Source organism: Heterodontus francisci, chromosome 5 (genome assembly GCF_036365525.1).
Source record: "Heterodontus francisci isolate sHetFra1 chromosome 5, sHetFra1.hap1, whole genome shotgun sequence".
NCBI lineage: Eukaryota > Metazoa > Chordata > Chondrichthyes > Heterodontiformes > Heterodontidae > Heterodontus > Heterodontus francisci.
The window spans coordinates 162,737,033-162,756,432 of NC_090375.1; the positions used below are offsets into that span (position 1 = coordinate 162,737,033).

A 19,400-nucleotide genomic window follows, 5' to 3' on the forward strand; every position below is an offset into this window, starting at 1 on the left:
AATTGAAGCATACGGTGATGGGCACGGGGGACACGGGGGACACGTGGGATTCAGCAGTGGGGTGGCATTTCATTGGTGGATACTGCCATCACTGGGCCAAGCTTCATGATCACCATGCTTATAAAGCATTCTGTGCTTGTAGCCTCAAGCATCAGCAGCCTTCCTGTCATGTAAGTCTCCAAATAGGAGCCTGAAATCAAGTTTGAAATCAGTCCAAAATGTTTTTTTCCTCCCTTAAATTTTGTAATCCAGCCTTTTCCTCCGCCTGCAGAATATTGCTGCATCTAATTGTGAGGTTGTGCAAGGCACAGCAGGCAATGATTATTTTTGACACCCTTTGTGGCGCATACTGAAGAGCCCCTCCAGACCAGTTAAGGCAACGGAATCGCATTTTCAGCATGCCAGTAGTGTGCTCAATGATGGCTCTGGTGGATGCATGAGCAGCATTGTACGTCTCTTCAACAGCGCTTTGGCAATGACGTACTGGTGTCATCAACCATGTACAAAGCGGGTAACCTTGTCACCTAGGATCCATCTGTCCACTTTGACTGGTTCCTCGAACTGCTGGGAGTTCCTCAAAATGTAGGCTTCTTGACAGCTCCCTGGGGAAACATGTGCAAACATGCATAATTCTTCTCCTGTGGTTGCAAACCAGTTGTATGTTTAAAGAGTGGGAAGCCTTTGCAATTCACAAATACAGCAGGCTGATCCCAGGGAACTCTAATGGCCGCATGAGTACAGTCGGTCACCCCTTGCACTCCAGTGATGGCGCCGAAGGCCTACCTGGCTGTCCTCATCTAGATGAAATAATTGGCATGTCAAAATAGGGCATTGGTCGCCTCTTTGCCCCTGTGGGTCGCAGACTGAGATGCCACATATGTCACGTGTCGATCCCTGGAAGGACCCGCTAGCAAATAAATTATGTGCAGTAGTCATCTTGAGGGTAACTGGCATAGGATTCTCACCAAAGCTGAGCAGCTGCAGGTCAGGCCACCGGATCCTACAAATATCTGTGACCATTTCATGTGATGTCCTTGGGCATCTCTGGCGTTGCTTCCCTAACATTTGTCAGTAATTTTTCCTTGTCCTGAGGATGCGATGACATGCCCATTTTGATGAGGCCATTCCTGGATATTATCATTTGAAGCATCCTCACCTTCCTGTTATGCCTGTTTCTGGCACTCAGACATCTTGAGTTGAGGGAAAGGAGCCCTCCTTAGTCTTTCTCTTTGCTCTTCTTCCCATGGTACTAGACAAATTGGGTGTATGGGACCCATGTCGCTGCAGCTTTCTAGAACAATAAATAAGCAGAGCGAGTGAGCTGAAACATCGAGGCAATGATCAGTTTCCTTTTATCTGCCTTCAAATTGTAGCCAGGAAGAAGACACACCCACTATCGTTTGTATTTTCCCACTCTCCTTGCAATCCTTGAGTGTCCACGTGGTTTGCATTATCGTTGGAGAAAATGGCGTGTGTGGACTTCAGGGCAAGTCTCCCAATGTTACTGTTACCCTTCCCTCCATAACCTTTGAGTCTCCCCCCACCACCCTTCTCCATTACTGTGCACAGTGATGCACTAATTTATTCATGCCATCCCTCCCGTTCCTACTCCCGTTACTATTGACATGCTGAATCATACCCTTGAACCTCCTCACAGCAAACTGGCCGTTGTTGCCGAGTACCATTGCCCTTCATATGAAGTTGAATACCCACCCCTTAGTCTGACATCACTGAATCCCTCACCAACATCCTCAGGGTTAACATTAACCAGAGACTGAACTGGACCAGCCACATAAATACTGTGGCAACAAGACCACACTGGGAATTCTGCAGTGAGTTACTCACCTCCTGGCTCCCCCATGCCTGTCCACCATCTACAAGGCACAAGTCAAGAGGGTGATGGAATACTCTCCACTTGCCTGGATGGGTGCAGCTCCAACGACATTCGAAGCTCAACCATCCAGAACAAAGCAGCCCTCTTGATTGCCTCCCTATTCGCTCCCTTTATCACTGATGCACACTGGCAACAGTGTGTACCATGTGCAAGATGCACTGCAGCAACTCACCGATTCCTTCAACAGCACCTTCCAAACCTGCAAGCTCTACCAACTAGAAGGACAAGGGCGGTAGATGCATGGAACAGCACCACCTGCAAATTCCCCTCCAAGCCACACACCATCCTGACTTGGAACTATATCACCGTTCCTTCATTGTCGCTGGGTCAAAATCTTGAAACTCCCTTCCTAACAGCATTGTGGGTTTACCTACAGCAGATGGAAAGTAGCAGTTCAAGAAGGCAACTCATCACAGCACCTTCTCAAGGGCAATTGGGGATGGGCAATAAATGCTGGCCTACCCAGTGATGCCCACATCCCATTAACGAATAAAAAAACTCCCCCCACCTACAGAATCTATTTGCCCTGTTAACTGTCACCATTCCCTCTACTAGCCAGTACCCTCAATTTGTCCCACAACTACCCGATGTTGACAGCACTCCCTTTAGGCCCTTGCCAAATACCTTCACTCTGTAATGCTGTAATCCTTCCAGCACCCCTGCAGCTGACAACATGCAGCATCAGCATCAACAGTAACCATTCAACACCCTGGATGCTCCACTCCACCCTTCCCTCCCCAACTACCCTCCCCTGATACTTCATGTAGCCACCCCGTGCCTTTGCTGCCATCCCCTGAGAAGATTTATCTTTGCCGGTGCCGAGCCTGGAGGCAAACATCCATCCCAATGTTGGCGTTAGTTTCGCAGATGAGTTAAAGAGAGAATACCACAGACCTGAGACTCAACTGTACAAATCCAACTGCATGTCACGGTAAAACAATTGGTAACTGGGTGGCATGGGAATAACACTCACCGTTCACTTTATCTGGAAGGTAGGACTGAATTCTACCTATGAGTAGGGTGATGCGTATTCATATTATTTAAATGAACGCAAAACTGCAATCCACCACCATACTGGGGGATCCCCAGAACGCCGCAAACATGCTGCTGACTTAATTGCTCCAAAATATCCCACCGTTAGGAATCTGGAACAACACATCCTGCCTAATTATATTACCCCGCACGCCACCAAATTCGCTGTTACACAGTCCATAAAATTCCACCCTGTGTTCCCAATGGCTGAAGGGTTGATAACCGGAGGTCTCAGATTTAAGGTGACTAAAAGAACCAGAGGCAACTTGACACGATGAGTGGTTAGATTTTGGAGTGTACTTTTTGATGAGGTGAATGCAGATGCAATAGTAGCCTTCAGATTTGGATAAATTGGATAAATACTTGAGAAGAAATTGCAGGGATATGGGGAAAGAACATGCAAATAGGACTAACTGAACTGCTCTTCAAAAGAGCCAGCACAGACTTAGAATAAGGCACAGAAAGAGGCCACTTGGCCCATTGCGCCTGTGCAGACCAAAAAATGATCCACCTATTCTAATTCCGCCTTCCAGCATTTGGTCTGTAGCCCTGCAGATTACGGCACTTGACATGCATATCCAGATACCTTCTGAATGAGTTGAGGGTTTCTGCCTCTACTACGCTTTTGGGCAGTGAGTTCCAGACCATCACCACCCTCGTGGTGAAAAAGTATTTCCTCATCTCCCTTCTAATTTTTCTACCAATCGCTTTAAATCTATGCCCCCTAGTCACTGACCTCTCTACTAATGTGAATAGACCCTTCACGTCCACTCTATCCAGGCCCCTCAAAATTTTATACATTTCAATCAGATCCCCCCTCAGTCTTCTCTATTCCAAGGAGAACAACCCCAGCCTATCAAATCTTTCCTCATAGCTGCATTTTTCCAGTCCTGGCAACATCCTCGTAAATCTCCTCTGTACCCTCTCTAGTGCAATTACATCCTTTCTGTAATGAGGTGACCAGAACGGCACACAGTACTCAAGTTGTAACCTAACCAATGAGTTATACACTTCCAGCATTTTATGCTCTTATATACTATGCCTCGGCTAATAAGGAAAAGGATTCCATCTGCCTTCTTAACCACCTATTGACCTGTCCTGCTACCTTCAGGGATCTGTGGACATTCACTCCAAGGTCCCTCACTTCCTCTACACTTCTCAGTAGTTTTCCATTAATTATGTATTCCTTTGCCTTGTTTGACTTCCCCAAATGCATCACCTCACACTTCTCCAGGTTGAATTCCATTTGCCACTTTTCTGCCCATGTGAGCAGACTATCAGTATCTTCCTGTAGCCTCCAGCTATCCTCCTCGCTATCTACCACACGGCTAATCTTTGTGCCGTTTGCAAACTTATGTCCAAATCCAGCTGAGTGGCCTCCTTCAGTGCTGTACTGTTAATCTTAGTTACGTGTTAGTCAGTGGTAGCACTCTCACCTCTGAAGGTTGTGGGTTCAAGTTCCACTTTAGAGACTTGAGCACATAATCCAGGCTGACACTCCAGTTCAGTGTTGAGGGAATGCTGCATTATCGGAGTGCTGCGATTTCAAACTGAGGCCCTGTCCGCCTCTCAGGTGAATGTAAAAGATCCCACAGCACTATTTGAAGAAGAGCGAGGGAGTTCTCCCAGTGTCCTGGCCAACATTTGGTCCTCCAACATTATTAAAACAGATTATCTGCATGTTATATTACTGTTTATGGGAGTTTGCTGTGTACATATCGCGTTTCCTACATAATAGTGACTAAAGTTCAAACATGCTTAATTGTCTGTAAAGCGTTTTGCTAAGGTCATGAATGAGAGCCTATAAATGTAAGTTCTTTCTTACTTCCTGTGGAGCTCGGAGGATCGGGAATCCACCAGGACTTACCTTGGGCTGTTGCTAGTGGGGCAGGCAGCCCAAAATTGATGTTTCTTGTTAGGCGGCTGCTTGTGGAGTTGCAAATAGCGCCAGTATGATGTACGAGTATGATGACGAGGCCCGAGGATCTACTTCTGTCAATTCTCAGGCATCCAGGTTCAGTCAGCATTGCTTGTGCAAACGCGAGTCTCACAGACAAAACTTTACTACTGTGTGTGTACAGAACAAGCACCAAAATGCCACACTTCAGGTGCTTGTCATCAGAGGAGCGACAGAGCTTCATCAACGTGGTTTGGTTTAAAATGGTTCTTTCTAAAGTGCGTCCAGTTGCAGCAATTCAGGTGGACTAGAATTTAATAATGTGTAAACAAGTTTGTAGTCTGATTTTACTGGATTGATTTCAATGGAAAGGAAAATTGGGTGGCGTGTATACTGCACGACTGATCCGAATCACCCATTTTACACCATTGGCAAAAGGTGCAACTGCAGCTCCCCTCCCCCCACCCCCCCCCCACCCCCTCCCTCCCCCACTTACCTCCAGCACCACCCCAGTATTTGGAAGTGACCTACCCTTGACATCTCTGGATAAATAAGGATAGGAAAGGTCTTGGTAACCTTAAATTATGTTTTTCTTCAGTTAACTCTGCTGCTACATTGCAGCAATGAAAATTTAAACTTAGAATATTCTAACTGATACGCAAGTTATAGTTAAACTTGATTTGCTAGGAGGTTAGTCATGTCTGAAAATGTTCAATAATGGTAACTGTATTATTTCATTCTTTTCAGGCTGCTGTGGCTGGAGGCACCACCATGATATTAGACTTTGTGGTGCCCAACAAAGGTAACTCTTTGTTAGAGGCCTATGACAAATGGAGAAGCTGGGCAGATCCTAAAGTCTGTTGTGATTACTCATTCCACGTGGCTGTAACCTGGTGGAGTGCGCAGGTACAGTATTGATTAACAAATTTGTTTCACTAGTAGCAGTAAAACTCTAAGAATTCTAATCATTGTAATGATTTGTAGTCTATTTTAACAATAATATTCATGACTTTCTGAAGCAAGTCTCCAATGAGATTTGGGGTGTGTGGAGGGGTTAAAATTGAAGCAGTGGATTGCTGCCACACCCACACCAGGCATTATTTTAAATCCTGGGTTTCAGTGGACATAAGTCAGACTCCGATGTCATTTTAATGTGCGTTCACCGCCTGGTGCCAGATTCGCTAGGAGCACTGAGCACCCAGAAGAGGGCTGAAAAGGTTGATGCATTTAATTTTTTTTGAAGGTTTCATATGGGCAAGGAAGAGCAGGAGGACTCAAAATGTCAGTTCATTTTGTTTTTGAAAGCTGTTTGTGTTTTTAAAACTTAAACTCAATCAAATTGTAACCTGGATTACCAGTATGTAATTCTATTATTGAAAAAGGAAACTATGGGGCTGACTTTACTCATTCCGCGCCCCCCCCCCACCCCCCCACCACCGCTCCCTTCCCACACCAACCCAGGTCTCTGCCTTCTTGCACCATGTATCGAGGTGTTGGATAGGCCGAGTGCATTTAGGGAGCACTCGCCTGATATGACCTGAACCAAAATCCAGAATAATGTGATCGCATGCAGCCTTGGCAGAAAGGGGCTGTCTCTGTTGTAGCCTCTTCCTCCTTGTACTCCTCAGCCTGTCAGCTGATAGGTTATAGAGAGGCCTGCTTCCTCCTAATATCCAGGTTGTGTAGTGTGCACCACACTGCCATAAATTTTGATACCCACTCAGCTGAGTGCTGCAAGGGTCCGAATGAGCAGTCCAGGCAGCGGAAGCATTGTTTGAGGATGACAGTGGTCTGTTCTGTAATGTTTCTTGTGGCAGCATTGCTCTCCTTGTAAGACTGCTGGGCATGTGTGCATGGTTTCCTGAGCAGAGTCAAGAGCCATGTTATGAGTAGATAACCCTTGTCACCCAGTAGCTAGCCTCTGACTTGCAGTTCTGTAATAAAGGTGACACAGAGGATGGCATCATGACTGCTGCCAGGATATCAGGTGTTGAACTGCATGATTCTCTGCATCTGGTCACACACCAGCTGGACATTGAGGGAGTGACATTTCTTTTGGTTCAAGGGAATGACCGAGTTCAGATGAAGATAAACGTAAGAACATAAGAAATAGAAGAAGGAGTAGGCCATTCAGCCCTTCTAGCCCTCTCTGCCATTCAATGAAATCATGGCTGATTATCTTCAGCACCATTTTCCTGCACTATCCTCATATCCCTTGATGTTTTTACTATGTAGAAATCTATCAATCTCTGTCTTGAATTTACTCAACGACTGAGCCTCCACAGCCCTCTGGGACAGAGAATTCCAAAGATTCACCACCCTCTGAGTGAAGAAATTTCTCCTCATCTCAGTCCTACATGGCCTTCCCCTTATTTTGAAACTGTGTTCCCTAGTTCTAGATTTCTCCCTTGGGGGGGTGGGGAAGCATCCTCTTAGCAGCCTGAGACGTCGCAGATAGTGACATTTCTGTCAATTGCGCATGCAACAGTAGTGTGTCACCTAGTGGAGGCGTTGTCAGCAAATGTGTCCTTAGAAGAATGTAAGATTGAAACATATAAGATTGTGAGGGTGCTTGCCAGGGAGAGGGACGGAGTTGCTCACTGTTCCCTCTTGCTGCTCCCTCCCCCACTCTTTTCCCCCCCCCTGGCCACAGCTTCCAACTACTCAGCGCCCCTTCCCTCACCCAACTGCTCGTTGATCCCTCCCATGCCCGTCTGCTTGCTGTTTGCTTTCTGCCACCCCACCCTCTCAACAACAGAAGCACATGGTGAAGTCAGCATGCATGGATTAATGCTGGAAAATGTGGACGTGCTTGGGATGACATAGGCCATTGGTCTGTGTTGTCAGGAAATACAATGTTATTCTAAACTTCTGAGTATAGGCCCAACCTGCTCAACCTATCCTCATAAGACAACCCCTTCATCCCAGGAATCAACCCAGTGCAACTTCTCTGAACTGCCTCCAATGCAAGTATATCTCTCCTTAAGTAAAGAGACAAAAACTGTACACAGTACAATAGGGCAGTCTCACCAGTGCCCTGTACAGTTGTAGCAAGAATTCCATACTCTATCCCCCTTGCAATAAATGCCAATGTTCCATTTGCCTTCCAAATTACTTGATGTACCTGCATGCTAACTTTTTGTGATTCCTGTGTGAGGACACCCAATCTCTCTGTACCGCAGCATTTTGCAATCTCTTTCCATTTAAATAATATTTTCCTTTACTGTTCTTCCCACCAAAGTGGATAACCTCACATTTTCCCACATACTCTATCTGCCAAATTTCTGCCCACTTGCTTAACGTTTCTATATCCCTTTGCAGACTCTTTATGTCCCCCTCACAACTTGCTTTCCCACCTATCTTTATATCATCAGCAAATCTAGCTACTATACACTCGGTCCCTTCATCCAAGTCATTAATGTAGACTGTAATTAGCTGAGGCCCCAGCACTGATCCCTGAGGCACACAGTTTGCCAACCTGAAAATGACCTATTTATCCCGACTCTGTTTCCTGTTCTTTAGCCAATCCTCTATCCATAATATATTACCTACAACTCCATGAGCTCTTGTGTAGTAACCTTTTATGTGGCACCTTATCAAATGTCTTTTGAAAATCCAAATACATTACATTAACTGGTTCCCCTTTATCCACCCTGCTTGTTGCATCTTCAAAGAACTCTAATTTTGTTAAACATAATTTCCCTTTCCTAAAACCATGTTGATTCTGACTAATTATATCATGATTTTCTAAATGTCTTGCTGCTACTTCCCAAATGATGGATTCCAGCATTTTCCCAATGACAGATGTTAGGTTAAGTGGCCTATAGCTTTCTGTCTCCCTCCTTTCTTGAATAGGGTGTTGTAGTTTTCCAATCCGCAGGGACCTTTCCAGAATCTAGGGTATTTTGGAAGTTTTACAACCAATGCATCCACTATGTCTGCAGCCGCTTCTTTTCAGACCCTAGGATACAGGCTGTCCAGTCCAGGGGATTTGTAAGTCTTTAGTCCCATTTGTTTTCCTAGTACCTTTTCTCTAGTGATGGTGAATGTTTTAAGTTCCACCCCCTGATCTTCTACTGTACTTGATGCTTTTAGCGTCTTCTGCCGTGAAGGCAGATACAAAATAATTATTCAGAGTCTCTGCCATTTCCCATTATTAATTCCCTGGTCTCATCCTATAAGGGACCAACATTTATTTTAGCTACTCTGCCCCTTTTTATGTATTTGTAGAGGCTGTTACAGTCTGTTTTTATGTTTCTTTATAGTTTACTCTCGTATTCAAATTTCTCCTTTTTTTTTAAGTCATCCTTTGCTGGTTTTGAAAATTTTCCCAATCTTCTGGCCTACGACTAATCTTCATAGAATTGTATGCATTTTCTTTCAATTTGACACCATCCTTAACTTTCTTAGTGAGCCATGCATCCTTAGTTAGTGCATCCTTCTCACAGAATCTTTCTTTCTCAATGGTATATAGCTTTGTTGAGAGTTATGAAATATCTCCTTAAAGTCTGTCACTGCTTATCTACCATCTTGCTTTTTAACCTATTTCCCCAGTCCACTTTAGACAACTCTGTCTTCATACCTTTGTAATTGCCTTTATTTAAATTTAAGACACTATTTTCAGACCCAAGTTTCTTGCCTTCACATTGAATGTGAAATTCATCATGTTATGATCATTCTTGCCTAGAAGATCCTTTACTATGAGATCATTCATTAATCCTGTCTCAATACACATTACCAGGTCTAAATTAGCCTGTTCCCTGGTTGGTTCCACATTGTTCTAAGAAACTGTCCTGAATACACTATGACTTCGTCCTCAAGGCCACCTTTGCCAATTTGATTAGTCCAATCTGTATGAAGATTAAAATTGTCCACAATTATTGCAGTACCTTGCTTACAAGCCCCCATTATTTTTTGATTTATGCTCTGTCCTACAGCATAGCTACTGTGCGGGGGCCTCTAAGCTATTCCCACCAGTGACTTCTTTCCCTTGCTATTTCTTATCTCCACCCAATCTGTGCTGACTGCTCTTTAACAAATTTTCAGTTTCTAGATGTTTTTCTGTTACATCTTTGATTCTAAGAACCAATGACAGAGAGTTTCTGCTAAGGGAGAATGAGCAGCTAGGGGCTCAATTTAAAAAGCAGAACCGTAAAGATGATGATCTCTGGATTACTACCTGATTCATGAGCAAATTGGCATAGGGTCAGTAAGATCAGACTGTTGAATGTGTGGCTCAAGGATTGGTGTGGGAGAAATGTGTTTCAATTCATGGGGCACTGGTGCCAGTGTCAGGCAAACCCCACCTGCCAAGACTGAGGCGCACATTATTTCACCACATGAACATTAAAACTTAAAATTGCAAGCCCTGACTGGAAGTACATTTGCATAGTACCAGTCAATGTTGAAACAATGGGGACCCAGCAGTTGTTTCCCCAATACAGAGAAGTGGTCAAAACAGTTTTAGTCACATGACTATCTGGCTGGAGCTTTTGAATTGAACTCCCAACAAAGGGATTTGATCAGACGAAGCTGTGTGCTTGTGGAGTAAAGATCTCTCCTGGAGCTGAAGCAAGAATTACAGCCTCTCCTGTCTGCCTGCCTCCATCTCTTCCCATGGAACTGAATCTTGTGAAAACACGTGAAACTCAGAGAAAGGTTTCCTACGTGAACAAGGTTTTAAGAAGACTACTGGGCCCCAACAAAACGCAGGACCATATCTTCACTCAAGGACTACAGTGAGCTCGAGAAGCAGTAACAAGATATTGCCTCAAATTGTTCTACTTATCTTTTCTTCTTTTCTGTCTCTATCTGCATGTTTATGTCATGTGTGCATGCTAACGTGGGCCCATCTTATATCCATAGGCAAGTACCATATTAGAGTTTAAGTTTAAGATGAAATAAATTTCATCATTCTGCTTTAAACCAAAGAAAGCCTGTTTGTGCTCATTTCGTTGCCTTATAATTGGAAACTGTGAACAAGGATTCACAAAAAGGGGAGCTCAAAACACAGTGTGTTTAAGATTAAACCCTGTTACAATAAGACCAGGTAAAGACAGCAAAAGACCCCATGACACCTTTCGTACCTGGTCGTAACAGAACAATCGTGCTAGTCTCCTGATTGTTACCCACAGCCGAATGAGTTAAATTGGAAGTGGGGAGCCAAATTGTTGCCAATCAAAAAAAGCAAAATATCAATACAGGTTTTTTTCTGGTTGTGTGTGATTGAATACTAACATGTCTGCAACTGAAGCGAGTAGCTCTCCAAGTCAGGGTGAAGTAACTTGGGATAAGTTAAAAGCGCAGTCTTTGGAGGAATTGAGAAAAATGGCTCAGCAGTGTAAGATCACTGTACGTGGCAAAGCTAGGAAGTCTGAACTCCTAAGGCTAGTGGACCACCATTTTCCCCCTGAATCAGATGAAGCAGAGGCACTGTTAGAAGCCGACCAAGAGAGGACACTGCTAGCAAAGATACAATTGGAGCAAAAAAAACTTGAATTAGACGAGAGGGAGAAAGAAAGAGCCTTCCAAAAGGAACGTGAAGAAAATGAAAGGCAGGGGAGAGCGAGAGAGAGAGAAAGACAGCAGAAGGAACAAGAGAGAGAGAGAAAGGATATTCCAGAAAGAATGCGAAGAATGAGAGTTGAAGTGGCTTGAGTTAGCTAGGGGGCGACAGAGTAACACCAGTGAAAGTATGGCCAATATGGAGGATCAGAATTCAGGACTGGGTACAAGATTGCTAAAACTCACGCAACTAATTCCAAAATTCAATGCGGAAGATGTGGAAGCGTTTTTCATGTCCTTTGAGAAACTGGCAAGCCAGCTAAAATGGCCAGCTGAGACCTGGTCTCTTTTACTGCAAAGCCAACTAGCTTGAAAAACCCATGAGGTTTATTCCTTGTTGCCAGATGAGAGTTCATCAAACTATGAACTGACCAAAAATGTTTTCCTTGGGGCATATGAATTAGTGCCTGAAGCCTACCGCCAGAAGTTTAGAACCCTCAAAAAGCAAGCCAATCAAACCTGTCTGGAGTTTGAAAGAAGCAAGCAGCTGGCTTTTGACCAGTTGCTGAGGGCTTTAAAAATACAGTTCAGCTACGAGACTGTCCGAGAAGTAATCCTGTTCGAGTAATTTAAACACTCTCTCCCATTCTCAATAAAAACTCATGTCGAGGAGCAGTGGATTCAGGGAGCCCGTCAAGCGGATGTTCTGGCCGATGAGTTTGCTTTAATTTATAAATCGGTTTCCCAAGAGAGAACCTTTCCTAATCACCCCCACAATCAGAAAAGACCAAAGGGTGGGAAGGTGATATCTGCTCAGGTAGTCCTGGAAAGAAAAGGAAAGCAGGAGACACGGGGCCCTCCTCCAGCCAAAAAGGAGGGTGCTATGAGCAAGAGTGAGACCTGGAGATCTGTGTGCTTCCATTGTAATCAGGCAGGGTATTTAAAAGCTGACTGCTGGAAACTAAAAGGGAATCAGGACAAACCCGCTCAGTGAAGACGAGGGCCTAATGGAAAACACAGAACGGGCTGTGGCTTTGACTGCAGTATGGGTACGACCCAGGAAGCTTACTACAGCCAGTGCAGTAAAAGTTAATTGGATTCCTGAAGGTTATCTGCGTTTTGCATCTGAAGGGAAAGTAACCCCATATCCCTTGAGTGGGGAAAGCAAGTCCATAGTGATTCTCAGGGAAACGGGCCACCAGATCCGTTTTACTTGGAAAAGGCCTGACCTTTCCACCAGAGAGTGCTGTGAACACCAAAATGGTGGTAAATGGTATTGGAGGGCAGTGTATGTCTGTACCTGTACACTGGGTGCACCTGGAGTGCGACCTAGCTTTGGGACCGGTGACTGTAGGGATTATCCCTAGTTTGCATGTGGGCAGGGTTGACCTGCTCCTAGGTAATGATCTGGCAGGAGTAAAGGTGGTAGACCCCCTGAAGTGAAAGAAAGACCGCAGCAGGTCAGAGAGACAGGGCGGTGGCAGGAGACTGTCTCCTGCAGAGTCCCTGAATGTGTCGTGGGTTAGGCCATGATCAAACCAGCTCCCCCAGAGGAAACTGCATAAAGTACATGCAGGTAGGAGTGTCCCAGAACACAAAGGGGAGAGTAACAGAGACCCCCCCCCCCCCCCACTGTCAGAGGAAAACAGAACCACCCATCTCCTGAAGCCAAAAGTCTTTGCATGAATCAGGGAGTTCAAGATAGACCCGCCCCCCTAATACTCCTGAGGAAAAAAAGGGCGAAATTAAAGCAGCCCTGGCACCCAGAACAGACCATTTTTAATGAGCTTCAAGATTGGTGAATGAATGGAAATGCATGGTTTCTTTCTATCTTATATTTTCCTCAAACTCTGTAATGAAATGCGCCATTTTCTTGAAATCACATTTCATTCCCCTGGGTGTGGAGGTGTCAGGCAAACCCCACCTGCCAAGACTGAGGCACACATTATTTCGTCTCATGAACATTAAAACTTAAAATTGCAAGCCCTGACTGGAAGGACATTTGCATAGTATCAGCCAATGTCGAAACAATTGGGACCCAGCAGTTCCTTCCCCAATACACAGAAGTGGTCAAACCAGTTTTAGTCTCATGACTAGCTGGCTGGAGTTTTTGAATTGAACTCCCAACAAAGAGATTGATCGGACAAAGCCATCTGCTCGTGGAGTAAAGATCCCTCCTGGAACTGATGCAAGAATTACAGCCTCTCCTTTCTACCTGCCTCCATTTATTCCCATGGAACTGAATCTTGTGAAAATACGTGAAAGGTTCCCTACGTGAACAAGGTTTTAAGAAGACTAATGGGCCCAACGAAACACAAGACCATATCTTCAATCAAGGACTACAGCGAGCTCAAGAAACAGTAGCAAGATATTGCCTCAAATTGTTCTATTAATCCTTTCTTCTCTTTTCTGTCCTTATCTGCATGTTTATAATCACACGTGCATGCTAACGTGGGCCTGTCATATAGCCATAGGTGTGAACCATATTAGAGTTTAAGTTTAAGATTTAATAAATTTCATCTTTCTGCTTTAAACCAAAGAAAGCCTGTTTATGCTCATTTCTTCGCCTTATAATTGGAAAATGTGAACAAGGATTCACCAAAAGGGGATCTCAAAACACTGTGTTTATAATTAAACTCTGTTACAATAAGACCAGGTAAAGACAGCAAAAGACCCCTAGACATCTTTCACACCTGTTCGTAACACCAGTACTGTGGAAAGAGGGAGCTGCTCTGCTGGGACAAGTTTCACTTAAACTGAGCATGTGGACTTGGGGAGAGCTAGAAGAATGGATAGGAAATTAGCTACAAAGCAGAAAACAGAGTAGCGATTAAGGGTAGCTACACAGACTGGCAAAAGGTGGGTAGTGATGTTCCATGGGGATTGGTGCTGGAACCACTGTTGTCTGCTATTTCAATAATGATGTGGACTGGGGAATCAAAAGTACAATTTCATAATTTGCAGACAGCACTAAATTTGGAGTTGTAATTAATACAAAGGAAAAAATGACAAAATACTGAGATGTTAATAAACTTGCAGAATGGAGTTGTAATTGGCAACTAAATTTCAACACAGATAAGTGTGAGGTGGTGCATTTTAGTCGGAAGACAAAAGAGACCACATATTGCTTGAATAGTAAGACTCTGAATGGTGTAGAGAAGCAAAGGGCTCTAGGGGTACAGACACACAAATCACTAAAAGTAATGACACAGATTAATAAGGCCACAAAAAGCAGTACAAGGATTCATTTCTAGAGGGATAAAACTGAAAAGTAGAGAAGTATGTCAAACTTCTATCAATCCTTTGTTAGACCACACTTGAGTACAGTGCACAGTTCTAGTCTCCATATTATGCAAAGGATATAGAGGCATTGAAGAAGTGCAAAAAAATTGCTGGAATGATAGCAGAACCCGAAGGATATACTTATCAGGAAAGGCTGAACAGTCTAGAACTCTTGTCTCTAAAAAAGAGAAAGTGGAGGGTGACCTGATGGAAGTCATTAAGACAGTGAATGAGTTTGAAAAGGTAGGTGTAAAGAAAATATTTCCAATTATGTGGAGTCCAAAACTAGAGACCCTAAATATAAGATAGAGATGAATAAATACATTAGGGAATGCAGGAGAAACTTCTTTACCCAAAGAATATTAAGAATGTGGAATGTGATACCAGAAGGAATAATTGAAGCAAATAGCCTAGATGCCTTTAAGGGGAAGCTAGATAAATGCATGAGGGAGAAAGGAATAGAAGGATATGTTGATAGGGTTAGATGAAGTCAGGTGAGAGGAGGCTCATGTGAAGCATAAACACTGCATCGATTAGTTGGGCCGAGTAGCCTGTTCCAGCACTGTACACCTGATGTAATTCGATAAACTGGTTCGTGCTGAAGTTGAGGTCTGAGAATTGCTCCTTGGAAACACTTGGCAGGTGTGGCCTCCCACTGAGTACCCTTCTGCCCCTCTGCTTCTTTCCTCTTCTCATAGCCTGTCCTACTGTGCAAAACCTTTCTTATTCTTCCAGTCGTGTTCAATTCCCAGAGAAAAGTCCTATCGGGCATGTCTGGAAGCAACTTCTTTTAGCACAGAAAGGACTGCAAGACCAGCCAAACCATTCCCCTTTTACAGTACTAAAATTTCAACCAAGTATTAGTCCAAGTATCCAAGCCAGGATAAAATGGAATGAAAGACTGACCAGAAAAACTTCCAGAACAATGGGTTATCTTTAAGGAAGAGATGCTTCAAATACAGCCTAGTGTCATGCTAGGCCTCCACCTGCCAAGAATGAGGCACATTAATTTTGTCATGAACATTGATTTTAAATTGCTACTGGAGTGAAGAAAGGACTTGTTAAACAGATCAGCTGTGGCTGGAAAAGATATTTGCATATTAACAGACGGTGATTGGAAGGACACATTCAACCTACAATGGACCTTGATCACCAGGGATTGTCTGTAAGGGGAGCATTCCAGAGACTGCTAAGGTGATACAATCTAAGGCGTGGTCAGACCAGTTAGTCACATGACTAACCTGCTTGGCAACTTGGGTTTTTTTCGGAATTGTACAAACAGTTTGAACTGAGTGTGTCTGTTTGCTCCTGGACTGAGATGATCTCCCCTGTCTGCTCTCATCTCTTTCTTACAAGCCTTTGAATCCACTGAAGACACATGAACCCCAAGAGAGAAAAGTCTCCTATAGTGAACCAGGTTTAAGAGGAATAGTGGGCCCCAATGAAAGCAAGATCTACCTACAATTAAGGACTCTACAGTGAGCTTGAAGAACCACAACAAAAACTGTTCAAATATTGCCTCAAACATTTCCATTTTATTTTTTTCTACTCTTTTCTATCTCTATTTGCATGCGTGTATCATGTACGCATGCTAGCGTGGGCGCGTCGTGTATCCGTAGGCATTAACCGAATTAGAGGTTAAGTTTAATAAATTTCAACTTTTCTTCTTTAAATGTAAGAAAACTTGTTTGTGCTGGTTTCTTTCCTTATAATTGGAAAATGGTGAACAAGGATTCACCAAGGGGGAGCTAAAAAGTGTGTTTAAAAATAAAATCCTGTTACTTTAAGACCAGGCGAAGGCTGAAAGGGAACCCTAGACGTCTTTCTCACCTGGTCATAACAGCGGAAGGTGGGGTAACTAAACACATAGCTCCTTGGATGATGAGGGAGATGGAGATCATGATGAAACAAAAAAATGAGGGTGTAGAGTTCTTGTCTGGTAATTCTTCAAGTGAGAACCAGGCCAAAAACAATGGGCTGGATTTCCCGGTGGCGGGTAAAACAAATAGCAGCCCATGCGCTGCCATGCTGCTGCAATCTCCCATGTGGCGGCTCATTTCAATATCCTGTTCGCCCTCCCCCGCCCCCCCCCCCCCCCCCCCCCAAAATCACATGAAGGGGACAGACTCTCCGCTGGCAATGGCGTCAGCTGCATTTTTAAAGCACAGCCAGCCCTGCCAGCTAATTAAATTTTTTAAAGGGAACTACACACCGCCCCATCTCCCACTGTTCAAATCAAAATTCTATTGCCCCTTTCCCACTCCCCCAATAACAGTAAAATTAAGTATCTCCACCCCCCCCAAAACACTTAACTTACAAATATCTCACATTTTCTCCCTCCTTCCTCACCATTGGTGCCTGCTTTCCCCAGACGGGAAAGTGAAGGCGTGAGAGGGCTGGCCACCATTCGGAAGGTGGCGGCCCGACCATAGGATCTCTGGTAAATTTATTTAAATGTATGCATTGTGTTCATTTCAGTATGATAAGCTGGGTCCCATCGTCCAGTGGCAGGGGGGCCGCCACGGATCAGGCACGACCCTCCTGCGTCGATTTCCGTGGTGGGCCGCTACCGGAGCGATCTTCCAGCCCCCCCCTCCTTAACACCGCCATGGAGCCCAATGGCGGGTGCCCTGTAAAATCCAGCCAATATGTTGAGAGGGATGGTAAAGAGGAAACTAAGACTGGCAAAAAGAGAATATGAGAATAGAATGGCAGTCAATGTAAAAGGAAACCCAAAAATCTTCTACCGGCTTGTAAGTAGTAAGCAGGTAGGAAGAGGTGGAATGGGGCCTATTGGGAGAAAGAGGATAATATATGGCTAGAGACACAGGGTAAGGCTAGAATGCGAAATGAGTGCTTTGTATCGTTGTTTAGTAAGGAAGAGGAATCTGACAAAATATCAGTAGAAGTGGAGAGAGTAAAGGCAATGGATAGGGTAAAAATTGAAAGGGAGGAGGCACTGGAAAGGCTGGCCATGCTTAGGGTAGATAAGTCACCTGGTCTGGTGCCTTGCATCCCAGGTTGCTAATGGAAGTGGGAGTAGAAATAACAAAAGGGCTTGCCATAATCTTCCAAACTTTTTCCCGAGATATGAGGGAGGTGCCAGTGGATTGGAGAGTGGCAAATGTTATTCAAGAAAGGGTGTAAGGACAGTCCTAGCAACTATAGGCCAGTTAGTTTAACTTCGGTGGTAGGTAAGGTTGTAGAAACAATAATCAGGGAAAAAAATCAACAGGCAAATGGACAGGTTGGAGTTAATTAGGAAGAGCCAGCATGGATTTGTAAAAGGCAGATCATGCTTGACTAACCTAATTGAATTTTTTGACGATGTAATAGAGAAGGTTGATGAAGGGAATGCAGTTGGTGTTATCTATATGGATTTTAAGAAAGTGTTGGAAAAGTACCACATAAAAGGCTAGTTAACAATATTGATGCTCATGAAATAGGAGGGTCAGTGTCCAATTGAATCAAAAATTGTCTTAAGATCTGAAAACAGTGAGTTGTGGTAAATGTTTGTTTTTCAGACTGGAGGATGGTCGACAGTGGTGTTTCCCGAAAGTCAGTGCTGGGTCTGCTGCTTTTTTGAGCTATATAAATGAGTTGGACCTTGGAATACAGAGTAGAATTTCAAAATTTGCTGATGATGCCATACTTGGAAGAGTGGCAAACAGTGAGGATGGTACAAACTGTCTGCAACAGTACATAGATAGGCTAGCAGAATGGGCAGACAACTGGCAGATGAAATTTAATACTGACAATTGTGAGGTGATGCATTTTAGCAGAAGGGATAGATTACGGCAATGTAAACTTAATGGCACAGTTCTAAAGAGTGTGCAGGAACAGATGGACCTGGGGATGCATGTGCATAGATCTTTGAAGGACATATTGAGAGAGTAGTTAGCAAAGCAATAGGATCCTGGGTTTCATAAATAGAGGCACAGAGTACAAAGGCAGGGAAGTTATAAAGCTGTGGTTAGGCTACAACTAGATATTGCATCTAGTTCTGGTCAGCACACTTTAGGAAGGATGTGAGGGTTCTTGAGAGGGTGCAGAGGAGATTTAACAGAATGGTTCCAGGGATCAGGGATTTCAGTTACACGGTCAGGTTGGAAAAGCTGTGGTTGTTCTCCCTGGAGCAAAAGAGATTGAGGGGAGATTTGATAAAGGTGTACAAAATTATGACAGGATTAGATAAGTTAGACAAGGATAAACATTTCCCATTAACTGATGGTACAAGGACTAGGAGACACGGATTGAAGGTTTTGGGCAAGAGATGCAGGGGGACTGTGAGGAAGAACTTTTTACGCTGCCCATGAGCGTGGTGGAAGCAGAGACAATCAATGATTTCAAAAGGAAATTGGATGAGCACTTGAAGGAAATAAACTTGCAGGACTACGGGGATCCAACAGGGGAGTGGGACCTACTCCGGGGAGAGCCAGCATGGATTCAGTCGGCCAAATGGCCTCCTTCTATGTTGTAAATGACTATAACTCTGTTACGAAATTTCCAAAAATGTATACTATTGCACCAGCAGCCAGAAGAAATAATCCAGTAACTAACCTGTAAGTCCTTTATGATCCCTTTAAATAGGGATCATGCTCAGCTGAGTGAGGTAAGGTTGGCTGGAGTTTGTAGTTCCAAAATGGCAGCAGTGGCTCCAAATCAGCATTTCTTACGAATTTGCTAAATGATCTGCCTGCTTTGCGTGCTGCCAGTGGTTGTTAGGTACGCACGCACAAACCCTTTCCCATGATGGCATCCTGCGCACTTCCTTTTGGAAGTGTGCACGTA

General features: G+C 44.1%; 1 protein-coding gene across 3 annotated transcripts in view; it reads left to right on the forward strand.

The window, feature by feature from the left end:
- Positions 1 to 19,400, forward strand: part of dpys (dihydropyrimidinase) — a 132,964-nt gene that overhangs the window by 46,272 nt on the left and 67,292 nt on the right. For all 3 annotated transcript variants that reach the window (XM_068032303.1, XM_068032302.1, XM_068032301.1), the window contains exon 2: positions 5,571 to 5,729. In XM_068032303.1, coding sequence (XP_067888404.1) covers positions 5,571 to 5,729 — 159 coding nt within the window. The remainder of the gene's footprint in view (positions 1 to 5,570; positions 5,730 to 19,400) is intronic.